General features: G+C 37.9%; 1 protein-coding gene across 1 annotated transcript in view; it reads left to right on the top strand.

Moving 5' to 3' along the window:
• The window catches only part of CLINT1 (clathrin interactor 1), a 46,128-nt gene that overhangs the window by 16,368 nt on the left and 13,863 nt on the right, over positions 1–15,897 (top strand). The window contains exons 2-6 of the mRNA XM_068206024.1: positions 7,514–7,618; positions 8,287–8,383; positions 9,825–9,933; positions 10,790–10,954; positions 13,486–13,660. Coding sequence (XP_068062125.1) covers positions 7,514–7,618; positions 8,287–8,383; positions 9,825–9,933; positions 10,790–10,954; positions 13,486–13,660 — 651 coding nt within the window. The remainder of the gene's footprint in view (positions 1–7,513; positions 7,619–8,286; positions 8,384–9,824; positions 9,934–10,789; positions 10,955–13,485; positions 13,661–15,897) is intronic.

Below are 15,897 nucleotides of genomic sequence, written 5' to 3'. Positions count from 1 at the left end.
AGCTTGAAGGAAGGGATGCTCACAGAAGCAAGTGGAGTTGATTGATGCTGCCCCTGGTTATGGGGTGCTGTTTGCTCTGTGTTCTGGCCTCTGGTGGTTTGGGTCAGGATCAGTTCTTTTTTAGCTCACCAGTTGGAATGCTCTGTTGAAAGTATTTCATGCCCAGATGGATAAGTATTAAGTGATTTTTTTAATTGGCAAAAGTGTTTCTGGAAACTAATTAACAGTTTAATAGATGCCAAGATTCCTACACCTGGGAGTGGGGAAGATGTATCCTGTACTTGGGCAAGTTGTGTAGCCTTTTTATTTACTGTGTGTTCTCAGTAGTTGAAACTAAGTTGTGCACGCAATTTAAAAAAGGATCATTTAACATTAAAGCAGCTGCTTTGCGTTCTCAAAAAGCTTTCCCTCTATTTCCACCCCTCCTTTACAGAAACCTTTTAATCTAGATACTAAAAATAGTTCAGATGCATGACTCACAGGAGTTAAATGGTGAGATGAGGTGGTGTTCACTCCTCTCTGAGGGCTTGGTCTTAATTGCATGTGTGTCTGTGGGTGGGGGTCTTCTAGATAACTGTATTGTGAAAATATTGCCAGGGCCTGCCTTGTCTCTTCTCCAGATGGTGACTGTTCACTTGGCTCATTATATAGTGCATTCAATCCTTCACTCTTTCAAAAAACAAATACAGCTATAATCTCAAATGTCTAGAAGCAACTCTATATTATGTTAGTGTCATTTTGCCTTGTCAGCCCCTCTACTGTTTTTTTGGCAAATCTGAGCACAAATTGCTGCTGTTGCATTTGATAATACTCCTAAAACATGCACCATGGGTCATGGGAGCAGTCACTCGTGGTCGCTCTCTTGTCTTAGTGGGTGAAGACCTCCTTCTCAGCCGAGAGGGAGCTTTTGGGAAAATCAGCTGCTGGAAGGCAAAGGTGGCACTCCCTGCAGGGGCAGGGAGCTGGCCCAGCCTCCAGGTGTGAGTTACTGCAGGCTTGGTTCAGAGCTCCAGCTTGCCTGGAGCTACCTCCGTGCTGGTAACACCCCATCCCTGAGAGAAAGCACTGCAGTTGTCACCTGGGTGCCTTTCCATAGACATGGTGGGATGTTAAGGTGGAGATAGGAAAGGTGAATAAATGAACCATGTGTGTGTGTTCTTCTCTATTCAGTTATTCAAAAGATAAAATCATGTTTTGTCTGTTTTGGCACATTAAATAACAAAAGGTTAAAATACTTGCTTCTTGTGAGACTTTGGCACCACACTTCATAGTGCTGTGCAGTAACAGAACTTCTCTTGTCCTCTATTTATCCAGACCCTGTCTGCTCTAATAGACTAATTTATTTAAAAAAAATTCTTTAGTGTTGCTGTTTGTTTGAATAGCATTAATGTTCATACTGGATGTATGGTACATACACATGAGTGAAGCCTGAATTTTTATTTTTCTGTGCTTCGTCCTTAAGCAGATATTTGCAGAATGGTGTCTCATTGGAAACTGTTAATGGTAGTAAAATGTACAAAGTTTCTCATCTCAGCTTTTAGTATTTTAGTGTTCCCAGTTGTAAAATTAAAAAAAAAGGAAAACAGAAGGTGCATAATCCAGCGGTGTCCTTGGAGTAATAGTTAAAGGCATAATATTATGCACATAGGAGTGCCATGTATACATGATATTGTAATTGGTTTGAAATATACATTGAAGAAAATTTAAGTGTGTAGCCAGGTTTCTTGTTCCTGCAGCCGAGTCCCTCAGCACAGTGGGCAGCTTCCCAGAGGCTTGAGAAGTGTTTCTAATTAGGCTCACCCTGTCCAATCCAATACCTTTATCATCACTATAAAGAAACGGTTGTAATGTCCCCTCTCTGTGGCTTCTGGTTATTTTAGTTGTCATAAGATTAGACCTGGCATTTCACAAATCTTCTGTGGGTGTGATGCCCAGAGTTGTGCTTGTACCCTGGGTGATGCCACCCGCATCACCCAGGCAGCTCTAATCCTGACCGTGCCTTCAATGGAGTGCTCTGACTCTCGCCCCAGGGCATATTCAAGGCTTTTTTTACATTTCTGCAGAAACACTGGCAAAGATTTGTTAGGTTTTCTGATTCCTTAATATGTTTTCAAGTAAGTTCGATTCTGAATGGATGGATAGATATTTATTATTCTTTCATTACCTTTAGTGTATAAATACCTCCTTTTCTCACAGTGCCTATTTTTTCAAGTGCAGGCTAGCTGTGCACATGCTGTTGAAAGGTTTCTGCATATTTAAGAAACTGCTGGTATTTGGGCATTCATACAAAATGCTGAGTTTATTTGATAGTTGAAGATCTGAAAATTTGATGTGTAACACTATTCCTTTCCTGGTGAATTATTATCTTAGGAATAGTTCTTCAAAAGAACATTGCTCCTAAAATCTGGCCATGAACTGCAAGCTTCCTTTATGTGTTGTGATTTCATGCACTGGACTGTATTGTCAGGTGGTGATGGAACAGAACACCACTGACCATGGAAAAAATGTGGAAGATAGAGGAGATGCCGGGGGGAGGGATGAAGTGGAAATATCTGTGTGATGTTCTTTAGGGAAGACCATGGGCAGTGAAGTATTTACTCCTTTCAGTGCTTTATGCTGCATCCTCAGTTTTCACCAAAGTGTTAAATCACATAAACAAAAATTGTTGCATCTTTAGCAGGTTTGCTAGCAGTGTATTTAAATCATTGCTATGAAATGTTGTTTGGGGGTTAATTTTGGAGTAGACATTAGCTGAGAAAATACTCTTCATTTATGTTGCTGACTATATGCAGAGCCTTGTATCCCCACATCCATGTTTCCAAAGAGTTTCTGATTCAAGGTGTATGGTGTAGAGAGAATTAGGGTGGGATTTTTTTCAGTGTGGAACCAGCAATGATTGATGTGGATAATTAGTTCAGGCACAACAAAACTAATTGTAATGTTACCAATTGGAAGCTATTACTAGAAGCAGTACAGTTATAGTTGTGTATAAGTGATTGTAATCTTCTAACAGATAATTGACTTCAGTTAGAGCATATGAATCTGTAGAGAACACCTTGTAGTCCTGAGCAATGAAAAATCTTCACTCTGAAACAAACATTTCTGTTCAGGATGTAGTGTTTATTTAATTTTTTATTAGCATCTTGGGTGGAAGTACAATAATTTTACTTTACCAGCATAAAAGTCATTTTAAAAATAATTTCTTAGTCTGGAATAGAAAAAAAAATTCTTTTTCAGTAATTATTTTGTGACTATTTTATGGAGGGAAGAAGAAAAAGTAACAGTGATAATAAAGCACTAATTTGTTACTGAGAGCAGAATATACCTCATGCCCATCAATATTGTCCTTCTGAGCATTACAGCTTGATTCATGTGTTGTATAAAATCAGATGCCTGACCAGAGTAGGCAGATACATCTGTTGGAGTCTGTTGAAATGAAACACAAATAGAAGTTTTCTGCAGATACATTTATCACTTACTAGTGGTCATGTGTATTTATGTCCATGTTGTGGGTTACATTCAGTATCTGCTGATAGGGAGGAGGAAGACAGAGCTGCTCTTAGTCTGCCTGTTTTGTGTGTCATCGGTGAAGGGTTCCTGCAGTCTGTAAGGTTTTATTTTCATGCAGGTCATCCACAAGCTGTCTTTCATTTCCCTGTTTTAAAGAAAAGTGCTGAGGACAATCCCAGACCTGTAGGATTTTTATCTTCTTCATGCCTGAAAGTTCAAGTGCTCTCAGAGTATTGCAGCTGTAAATGTTGAAGTGGCAGATACTGATGAATGTTTTGGCTGTACCTTCACAGATTCTCTGATCTGAGTTTTATATGAGCAGGTACAGAACTTCTGGTCCCCTCTTGCTGCCTGTTTGTTCTCTCTAATACCAGCTAAACACCATTCTTACCTCAAATTACACAATTGAGATATGTTCAATACTGCTCTCCCCTTTTACATCGCTCTTCTCTCCCCCTCTTGCTTATTTTTTGGCTTTTTAGCACACTGTAGGGTATCACACCTGGACCCAGATGATATCTTTACCTCAGATGTACAAATCTCAAAATGTAACTTAGAACAAAATTTGAAGCTATTTACAATTGATTGAATTATTTGAAAAATGCAGACACAATTGTGAACAAAGTAGGATTTCAGGGTATGTGGTACAACAACTCATTTTCAATATATGTCATATGATAGTTAATAAAACGCATGTAAAACATTTAAGGGGAAATGGCTTTTTTTCTGCTGCAGTTGGAGATGGTCAGGTATTTACAGCTATTATCCACTGACTTTATTAGCAATGTCCATTTATTTGCTTAAGAGGAATTCAGTCCAAGGCTTGAGATACCTATGCAATGTTGCTGTATATTGCAAATGTGAACATTTAAAGTTACAAGAAAATTAAAAGCATTTTGCTCACTGCCACAGTGTTTCTTGCTCCATAGAGATGTGACAGTGCCCCCTCTTGGCTTTTGAAAACAATTTTGTTTTTTTATAAAATAAAATTATACTGAAATCACTTAGGAGTACAATAAAGAGTAAAAAGAATCAGTTGTCTTTAATCTATCTATTAATCTGTTTTAACAGATTGAAATGTAAGACACAGAAGAATGTAACACTTTCATGTTGGTGTTCATGCCAGCCCCTTTATTGCCGTACCCTTATTTTGGATGTAACTTTCAAAATACACTTTCCTGCTTAGTATCTTTGTCCATGTCAGAAGTTTCTGTAAATGTTCTTGTCACGAGATTCCAGTGGTGCAGGGACTCGGTGATTTGGGGTGAATCAGATGTAGTCTGGCAGACGGGGGGATTGTCAGCCCTGCCTGAGAAGTTCCTTCTGTCAGCCCCGAGTGTTGCAGTTTGTTTGCAGAGCAGCCTGTCCATGCGGTCCAGCACGATTCCCTGGAAGCTGCCCAGGATAAACTAATCAGAGAGCCCCCCCTGGTGTCGGAAAGTGTCGTCGGATATTAAATTTATATCAATCACAGGAAGTCTTGGCAATCAAGCTAGTCACTTTTTCCCTTCACATCTGGACATAAATTATTTTTTTGCTGCAAAGGTCACAGGAATCATGGGTAGGGCAGGGAATGAGTGCCATAGAAAACATGGGAAAGGAAGAATAAAACTGTATTTCCACCTTTTTAGAAATGGTTATTTTTAAGTGACCTGGAATGATGCCAAACTATACAACAGTGAGGGTTTTTTTTTTTCTCCTTGAAGTTTACATTTGTTCCTGAATTAAATGTGGCTCTAAGATGCTTTGGTTTGGAATGGTTCATTCCATTAGGTCTCAGCTTGGCATTTATAAAAGAGCTTTCTCCTAGTTACTGAGAACAATAACTTTTCTGCAGGAGGGGTTTAGGAGTCAAGCATGTTTCTGTATTTAGAGAGGCTTAACTGCACCTTTTTTCTCTTGGCATTACTTAATTTCCCTTGTTTTCCTTCCGTTTCCCCCTTCCAGCCCCGCTGCTGCCTTAGCCACGTGCACTGAGCTCTTGCATAGCCATTGCTGCCGTTTATGTTGTACACTAAGTTTGCATCTCTTCAAGCATTTTCCATTATTAATTTCTTAGCTCTAAGAAATTAAGGAAGTACTTCATGTTATGCTTCCTCCTCCCAAGTCTCCATCAAGTCTCTCAAACAAATGCTGAAGGAGGGGTTATAAAAACAAGCAGAACCTTTCCATTGAGTTCCCTGCCTTTCCTTGCTTTGGACAAGGGAACCAGTGTGCTGGAGGCTGCAAATCCTGGAGCTTTGGGGTTGTGTTTTTTCCACACATATGGGAAATAAAAGGTGGGCTTGGTTTACATTTGTATGTACCGTAAAGAAAATACCAGAAACAGAAGCTTGAGGTGTATTCAGCATAAATGAATTTGTAAAACCTTAATTGCTGTTGTTCCAAACTGCTGCTGTGTTCTTACATGCTTGTTGTAATATAGATAGGTTCTGGGAGCTTGCTGATTATTTATTCAGTCATGTAGCTTATGCTCTCTTTAGACACAAAGTTGAATAAAATCATACATCAGGATCTGACAGCAGGAATTCTCATGCTGAGAATCCAAGATTAAGTCCAGAAATTTTATTCTGTTTTAACAATTACCTTCTGTGTCCCCTTTCAGACTTAAGGGGATTTCATTCTTGTTTCTGCTGTTTATATCTCCCAGTTCCAAGATCTTTGCTATCCTTATGCCAAATAAAATTGAGCAGGAGTTGCTTGAATGCTGCTTTGTGCAAACTCCCACATGGACAGAGGGATAACTATTGGGATGACTATTGAGCATCTTGGGGGTTTTTTTGTTTTTTTTTCTTTTTCTCCTTTTAGGTCATTCAGGTTCAGAAGAAGTTCTTAGGCAGCAAATGCTTTCTCCACAATGCACTATAAATCATTAGATCTTTCCTACAGTTTAATTAATTTGTTGTTATGGGTTGGTTTGTGTTAAAAGTACTCATATGGGTTTTTTCTTAACTTCTGAATCAGTTATGATGTACTTTTAAATAAACTTTCAAACTTCTGACATGCTAGGTGGAAATGTGTTGAATACACTCCAGGTATGAAGGGAAAGCAGAGACCAGCAGGTCTCTTTTCACTGATTTCATTACTGGGGTGAGCCCTCGTGCTCCAGAAGCAGAGAGCAGTTTCAAACCTTCTCACTGTGAGTGAGGTTTTAGGGCTGCTCGCTCACCTTAAAAGATGAGGGAAATGATTGTGTTGTCATCTGGATGTTTTTTGGGCACAGAGGTGGTTGCTGGGCTCATATGTTATCTGTTTTGATGATTAATTAAGAAGAAATCACATATTTACTACTTTAATATTAAGATCACAGAAAAAATCTTTTCCAAGTAAGGTTTTTCTGTGACCTCTCAAAGAGACAACCCGAGCTCCTTGCAATATTTGCATTGCTGTAATTGTAACTGAGTGTTCTGCAGCTTCTCTTTTGCTGTTTTCCCTTAATTAATTAAATTCAAGCTAGGAAACAGACTTTCTAGTGAATCTCATCTCCCTTCCTTTAGTCTTCCATGTGATTTTTTTTGATTTGTTAGTTTTTCACTAACACCTGTTTGGTACTGATGTTCTTGATTTTCTCTTGTAACGTCATTCTAAAAAAAATTGCCTCTGATTGAGTTATAAAGCCTCTTGCAAATAACTGTACCATTACAAACCTGTAAGCAAACCATACCTTGCTGTAGAAGCCATCAGCTTTGACTCTGGTGGTTTGGTTTGCATTTTAATTTGACCCAAAGCCATTTTTACTGGACTGAATCCAGCTGTAATGTAATCCCCAGTTTCTCATCTGTATTCTTGAAGACTAATAGAATAGTAAAACCTTCTTAAAGATAACTTAAATGTGGTGTATAGTGTCCTCAGGGTAACTGGTGCACTAAAGCTGTTTTCTTTCCCACTCTGTAGAGGTATCTCATTAAGTGAGATCTGCACTAGTGTCATTATTAAGTTTTCATGTGTTTCTCAGTTTTGATGCTAATCTTCATGTGTGTGAATTTTTTTTTTTCCTTTGCAGCACCAATGTGGTTATGAATTATTCAGAAATAGAGTCTAAGGTTCGAGAAGCAACCAATGATGATCCGTGGGGACCTTCAGGGCAACTCATGGGAGAGATTGCCAAGTAAGTGATAATTTGACTCAGTGATGAAGAAAAGAAAGGTACATTTTATATAAAAATGTGAAATTTGATGCTAAATCAACTCTGCGCTTTTCGGACTGATAATGCCCAAAAGTTGCTGTAAATAAAGTCTTAAGTTTTTTAATGCGTAATCATAGAATGTACTGAAAACTGTCAAACAAAAAATAAAGCCCAGGTATTTTTTTAATTCTTGATTTTTTTCATTTATGTATCATCAGAATTCTTTCAATATAGCTGATTTTTTTGAGTATTTATTTTCAAAGCGCTTTCTTGTAACTTCTACAAAAACAGCAAAACATGTTGAAGTCTTCCTTGATTTTTTTTTTTTATTCTAAATCAGTTTGGAAGTTGTGTGTTTGATCAGTTGCAGTGGTTATTAGGGTATTCATATTCAGCATTATTTTCAGTACAAATTAGTGAAGGTTCTTTTATTGCCTCAGATATTTAAAATTACTCTTTTCTTTTGTAGTCCTGGGATGTAAATGACTTATCTAGGAGTTAAAACAGGGACCGCTTTTTCCTTCTAATGTCATCCGATGTGGCTGGGCTTAGATCACTCCTGCCATCTACTGCCAGCCCTGAGTGTGAACAAGCTCTTGTGGCCAACCGGGAAAACGACATTTCTGTGCTGCTTTTGTTCCATTCCTTAGGGCTACGTTTATGTACGAGCAGTTTCCAGAGCTCATGAACATGCTGTGGACTCGGATGCTGAAAGACAACAAAAAGAACTGGAGGAGAGTTTATAAGGTGTGTAAGGATCAGGGCTTGGGGTTCATGCAGCGTCCTGGTGGAGTTCTTGTTTAGATAATCCTACAGCACTTTCTCCTCTAGCAGCCGAGAATTTCTTCCCTAGATGTTTTATAATTCTGTTGGTGAAATCAAAGGTGTTTTTCAAATGCTGTATATGGAAAAAGCCCACAGAATTTCTGGTTTTAGAAGCACGTTAAGATGTTACTTAAGGGGCACAACAGAGCAATTCCATTTTGCTGCTATTCAGGTGTTAGAGTAGCACTCAGTTTCAATTTACCCAAAGGAATTGCTATGAGCTCCATGAGAAGGAGATGTTAAGCTACTGTGCTATCAGGAAGACATTTTTTTGAAGGAATTCAGGAATACCTGAAATAAAATGCAAACTAATCTTAATTTTCTGCCAATTAGTAATGCTTTAAAAGTTGTAGTTTGCCTTTGAGTGGGCCAAATTTCCTTGCAGATCTTACATGACAGTTTTATGTCCTAATTGTGTTTTGGAAAAGATCAGAGTCATTTGCATTTTTCTTGTCTTTGGTACAGAAACTTTTTGCTTGAGATTGTGTTGTGCTGCACTTAGTGGTGTTCAGTGTTCACTGAATTATGCAAATATAACCTCCTTTTTTAGAACCGATGTATTAAGCTAGGTTATATTTTGTTTTTCTTGATGCCAGGATTGTAGCAAGGCACAATTAATTCTAAAGCATGGTTTGTGCTTTTCACAGGTGCTTGATGTTTTGTAGTCATAGTAATTGTTTTCCCTGAAGTACAATAGAAATTAATATTTAATGCTATCACACACAGCTACTTATGTTATAAAGACTTCTTGGAATTGCTCACCAGGTTTGGATTGGTTGAAATAAAATGATAGTTTTAACTGATAAAGGCACTACTTCAGAGAAAATGCCTTATTTATTTCTAGATATAAGTCCTCAACATAGAGAACTGAAATGAAAGTATTATATAAACTTCATTTGTTCTGTCACTTGTCCAAAGTCGTCCTGAAATGCAGTTTTGTATATCCCATGAATCCTGCAGAAGGCTTCTTAGATTCCTGTACAAGTTACCTTTCAGTGAAAGCCATTGGAAAATTGTGAACAAAAGAGGCAAAAGAAAATGCCTCATTTCACAGGTTAACTTTTTCTCCTTATTTGCTACTGCTTTATCTTAATACAAGCAGTAGCTGATAAAGGTAAGTATTTGTGATTTAGTAATAACAAGCTAAAGTTTTTAAAATACAGTTTTAATAATTTAAATAGCAAAAGATTCATGTGACGAAGAAATTTTTTCCATGGGACTCATATAATAAGCATGTATTTAAAAAGGGAAGGTTAGTATTTACTAATTTGGGGAGGGGGGTAGCTTTGGGGTTTTTACAAAAAAAAAAAAAAAAGGTAGAGTTTTTGTTCATGCAATCATAAGGTGCTTTGTATTTTTATAGTCTTTGCTGCTCCTAGCTTACCTCATAAGGAATGGATCAGAGCGTGTTGTTACAAGTGCCAGAGAACACATTTATGATTTGCGATCCCTGGAAAATTACCACTTTGTAGGTGAGCAATAGAAAAATCTTATAAGCAAATTAAAACAGTAGTTGGAGTTGTCAGTCACCTGAACCAGCTTAGAAGCTTCCCCAGTCTAATTAAAATGTGACTGTTGCCAGTTGTGTGAAGAGTGCAGAATCCAAGACGTGGGGCCCTAGAGTATTAATTAGTGAAGACAAGAACTTGCAGAAAAGACTGGCTAATAACAACAGAACCAACACAACATGAGTGTTGGGGTTTATATTAAAATATGCACTAGAGACTGGTCCCCTGTGGTGTCCGTAAAGGAATAGCTTTAATCATATGGGAAGAAAAGGTTAGAGCTCCAAAACACACACATCTGTTTGAAGCTGGGGTTTTTTCCTCCCACCAAATAATATTTACAGTGCAAAGGCAGCAAGGCCAGTGTGTGTTTTGAATGTGAAAAAGGCTGGAAAGGAGCACATTTAGCTTATAGTACTTCCCAACTGAAAGCAATTTTTCAAAAAATCAGTTCTGCCATGAGACTGAGTTCTTGCAATGAAACTTGCAAAAACTGTTGTAAAAAGACTGAGGAAAAAGGGTGATGTTTTGAGGGGTTAAAATTGTTCAAGTAGAGAATGAGTTCGGTTTCAGTCTTTGTTAATCTCTCCTATGTTTAAGTACACCATTCGGTGCAAACTCATTTATCAAAATTTTATGTTAATTAGTCCCTCCTAAATAGATGCAATAGACCTCATGCATAGTCACAAAATCTTTGACCGTTGTGCTTATGATTCAAATTTTTTTATCAGTTTTGTTTTCAGTATTGCTGACTCTTACTTACTATTTTCCTTTTTTCCTCCCATCTTCCATCCATCATCTCTGTCCTGCATTACCTGCACAGATGAGAATGGCAAAGACCAGGGGATAAACATCCGCCAGAAGGTGAAAGAAATGGTTGAGTTTGCTCAAGACGACGATCGGCTTCGGGAGGAGAGGAAGAAAGCAAAGAAGAACAAAGACAAATACATTGGGGTGTCCTCGGACAGTGTTGGAGGGTTCAGATACAGTGAGTACTGGGCTGCCTTGGCAAGGATTGCCAATCCACTTTTGCTTTCTCAAATAATACTGTTTGGAGCCTTGAAATGCATCTGTGGATTTTGTGTGAGTTTGCTGGGGTCCGTCAGAGCTGACTTTACAGGCACCAAGTAGGTTTTTCCTTGCTCCCAGTCCCTGCAATAGTGTGTAGCAGGGGTCTGAGCTTTTGTTGGGGCTTCCATCTGATGTATCCCAGCATGCCATCCATGATCCAGCTGCCAGTCTGTGTTTACTTTGGCCTGAGTAAATCCTTGACTGCTTTTAGTAAGGGATGAGTACCAAAGTCCCACTGGCACAAGGCTCTGGTTTGCTTGAATTGGTGATTTCTTTGAGTTTACTGTAAGAGCTCAGTAGTAGCTGTGTAGGGCTTAAACTTCACCTGTTTGTCTGATGCTTTCTGGGCTTTTTACTTTTTTTCTCTGTGAGCCTTCCACTTAGATTTGATCCCTCCTGGTTTTGACAGGTTGCTTCTCCATTCTCCCTTTTCCTCATATGCAGAGTAGTTAAAAATTTCCAAGGCAGGATATTTCTTGTTTTATTACGTTCCTTTAGGCTTTTGCTACCTGCTTGGAATTGTGGTGATTCTCTTTTTAGGAAATACTTATGAGTCACTGTATTTGTACTTTGAGTACATGTCCCTTTGTTCTTTCACTGAGCTTATCTTTGACTTCTTTGTGCAGAGTCGTGATCTATCCTCGTAGCCTGGGTAGAATCATTTCTCCATGTGCTCTTTAGGTATCATTCAGGTTTTTTAATTTAAAGGACTAGTTTCTGTCTTGTATTTAATTTTTGTGGTAAAGGGTTTTGAATTATTCCTTCCTTTGTTGAGTAAAGATTTTAAAAAAGTCTTTCTAGCAGCATAAAGCAAACCCTTTCCCAGGTGAGATTTCTAGTCAAAAAGATTCTAGTTATTTAAATACAAAATGCTTGTATTAAGATATTTCATTAGTTTATTTTGTCCTGAAAACACTGAGCTTCTAGTTGGTGTCTATTTTAATTTTAAGATTACTATTGCACAGGAAAAACCCTCTAAAGGAATTTGCATTAAAATGCTTGAGAGCCTGACATAAACTGAAATAAGGCCATTTTATTCTCCTGCAAAATTTAACAGCAGTTCATTTCTGAGCAGTGTCTCCTTTTCCAATGATAAAGATATCACTGAGTATCTCATGGATTTTTAGTAGATTCTCTACAGGAAAAGTTTTATGGATCTAAACAAATATCATTGGAGACTTGCACCTATATCTTTACCAAGAAAATACACCCTATATGATATGAAGCTATCAAACAGGTATAATTCAAATTTTGCATCTTGTAATGCTGGGATCATAATTTTCTTTTTATTAAAATGGCTTAATTGAATACAACTTGAACATCACATGAGCTGCAATATCAGTTGTATGTAACTTGAAATAGGGATTATTTCACTGTCCTTCCTCTCTGTTACTCAATTTTACTCAACCTAAGTAAAAAAAAAATCACTATTGTTTCACCTTTTTAAAAGATGTACAAAAAATTGTTTGTTTTGTGTGTATAATAGCCCAGAATATAAATATTTTGCCTTCAAATGTTGTCTAGGAATTGAGCTCGTTTGGTTTGCTTTATACACCTATATTTTGAGCAGAAGATCTGATACAAGATCACAATACAAGTTGAAGTGTGCAGTGCTTCTGATAGTCAAGTCTTTGTTAAAATGTTGGTTTTTTCATGTGAATTAAACTCAAGTTGGCTGTGTCTGTACAAACAAGCCTTTAGTTTTAGACTTACTTGATGGGATTGTACAGCAAATGGGCTTATTTTAAGTAAAACTGGCAGCTGTTTATAATCTAAAATACAGTATGGAGGTCTGGAATACTAAACTAGAAGAAAAAGTTTTTGATTTCTTGATAATAGTGCTCAGGAAAGATGTTCAGGGTATTCCGTGGCCCCTGAAATGGTAAGTTTACTGACTTTTCTTTTTTTAATCTCTCTTAAATATTTTTAAAACTTTTTCTAATTGCTAAGTGTGGAAAATGAAAAATTATGCCCATTCTTTTAGTATTTTAGTACTGTGTTTGTGTATTAATGTCAGTGTATAAGACTCCCAGTGATTTTCCTGTGATCACACAGCTCACTAAGGAGCTGTTCCAGAAGTGCCATGTGCCCTTCCTGATCAGCTGCTTCTGCAGCCAGGGCTGCTTTGCCTCTGGTGTTTCTCCAGCAGAGCCCAACAGCATCCTGATGTGCTGGGCATTGAGCTTGTGTCATTGCCATAAACAAAAGTCTTTGAGCCTTCATTCCTGCCACTTAGTGATGGGCATTCCATGCTGTGCTGTAATAGAGTTGATTCAGCTGAGGGAGCTTTGTTTGCTCTGTAAACTTGTGCAGCTCAGGTGTGTCAGGCAGGGGGGCTTGAGAGGGATTCCAGAAAGGCCACAGGCTTTTTTTTTTCTCTTTTTTTTCTTTTTTTTTTTTTTTTTTTTTTTTTTGCACCCTTAATAGTTCTTATCTTTGTCTTACCAGGTGAAAGATATGATCCTGAGCCCAAGTCCAAATGGGATGAAGAATGGGATAAAAAGTCAACTTTTCCTTTCAGTGACAAGTTAGGGGAGCTCAGTGACAAGATCGGCAGCACCATCGATGACACCATCAGCAAGTTCCGAAGGAAAGATAGAGAAGACTCTCCAGAAAGGTGCAGGTACTGGAGTTGTTTTAACCTGAATTTATCTGTGAGATTGCTCTTAGGAAGCAGTTTGACATTGCTGGATATAAGCTATAATCCTTTGCCATTATTTTTGTCTGTAGGAGGAAGAATATTTGGGTTCAGTACCTGCTTCCTGGGCTTCTGCAGCTCCCCCTGGCCTTGGGGAACAGTGTGGCTCTGGCAGTAGTTAACTGCTCTTGGCTGCCTTCCATTACTGCCCCAGCTGCTGGCAAAGCAGGGAATTTGGCTGAAATATCCTGAGCTTTTCCTTGTCTCAGCAATTCAGTGCTCATGTGCCAGTGTACTGAAGGCTGCCACTTAATGCTGCACACACTCTGGATGCTGGTGTACCAAGGAAGAAAAGTGAAATTGCTTTGACACAGTGCTGCTTCCCTGAGCGGGTCTCAGGAAGAACAGCCTGCGGATGATTTCTTAAAAAAAAAAAAAAAGTCAATTTCAGTTGAGGCTTTTCAGGAAAATTCTTGTATTTTACATCTGGTCATTAAATTTCTTCAGTAAGGGAGAAAATCTACCCTGCTTTGGCTACGGAAAGAACTTTACATCTGTCACACTTCAACAGGTGCATTGAATTTAATTATCTGGAGATCAAGTTTGTACTTAACAGAATCTGAAATTGCTGTAGAGAAGGTGCTCAAGTATATTGAAATTATTCCCTTTTGGGAAACAACTGAAAAATCAAATTTGCCCTGAGATTTGATTAATATTTTTTACAAGATTATCTTTAGATAGTCACACATGTATATGAACATGAACATACACTTGCACACATCTCTGTGATGCAAAACTGAAACAATTTTGCACGGAAACAAAAAAATAATAATAATGGCAGCATTTCTGGGGGAAAGCCCATGTGGTCCTCTTGCTGGGGCATTAATAAATCATAAAACTGGTATTCTTTGCACACATCAGGGTTCTCTCTTAGAACCTAATATCAATGGACTACAAAGAGAAGGGATCAGAAGAAAAGTAAACAACTTCACATGTAACAATGGTACATTTCTGTGTGCATTCCTGTACTTATCTTTCAAAAGCAACTTGTCCCATGATGTCTGCAGATCTCACCAGCCACGTTTCACATAGGGGATGTACAGTAAACATTTTTTTTTAATCTTACTTCCTTTGTTTTATTTCTGAATGGCTCCTGTCTCTTACTTGTGCTGGATAAAGTCTTGTGATTTTCAGTGGTGCAGACAGTCCTTTCTGAAGTCTAATCTTTAGCAAAAGCAGCTTATTTTGACAACTTCTCCACTGTACATCTCTGCCCCAAGTTACACTGCTCTTTTTCTCTGGCTAATATGACATTTTACATTTTTGCTTTGCTCTTATAACCCTGTCTCTTCTGTTTGATTTTTCTCCTATTTTTTTGGTCTATGTCAGGTTTTTTTTGTCTCAAAATTTATAAAAGTGATAAACTTGGCACTCAGAATAAAAAGAGGAAATTCTGGGACATACATGAGCAAAGGCACTTTGCTTGCAGGTTATTCTGCTGTAAGAAGGAATTCAGGCTGCAGCATTTCAGTTCCTCTAACATTGCTTTAAATCCCAGTCTGAAATTTATTTTTCTCTAATCTTGGCATGGGGATCAAATACCATGGAAGGGATTTTATCCAAGGGTTTGAGTGAAGAGGTTTGTTTCTACAGAAGCCATCAGAGGACCTAAGAAGATTGAACAGATGGTTATAGAATGTCTGTATTTATCCTTAAGGATACTGTAAATACATGCCTTAGTGCATGCTCTATTAGCAAAAGACTATATTGAAATATTAAAGCTGAAGGTGGCATAAAATTTTAATTATCATATAACTTAGGCTCAAAATAACATTCTTTTGTAAATGCCTCGTGAAATCTCTGCATTTGTGTTTTCACACTTCAGCAATTTTTTTGTAGAAAAAAGTGCCAAATATGTACTGGCTTATTTGTAGCCTGCTGCCATGTAATAACAATTAAGTTGCCATTTCACTTGGAAAAGTGACTAAATGGTGATACTCACTCAGCTGGCAAATGTGCTGTTATGTTCTATTGTTTCAGTCTTAATAACTTTATAAACCATTATTGCTTGAGTACTGTAAAGCCAATAAAAGCCTTGAAGCACAAAGAATAAATGTGTCTTACACATCTTACCTGTGGCCAATAAAACTTGGAAGCCATGGTCTTTACACACCAGAAGAACTTGGCCAAACTTGTGGATTTCTGACTTTACTTGCAAAGCC

The sequence above is a fragment of the Anomalospiza imberbis genome, chromosome 15 (assembly GCF_031753505.1).
Source record: "Anomalospiza imberbis isolate Cuckoo-Finch-1a 21T00152 chromosome 15, ASM3175350v1, whole genome shotgun sequence".
Classification (NCBI taxonomy): domain Eukaryota; kingdom Metazoa; phylum Chordata; class Aves; order Passeriformes; family Viduidae; genus Anomalospiza; species Anomalospiza imberbis.
The sequence above is the reverse complement of the archived record's forward strand: the minus strand, read 5'-3'. Positions and strand labels throughout refer to the sequence as shown.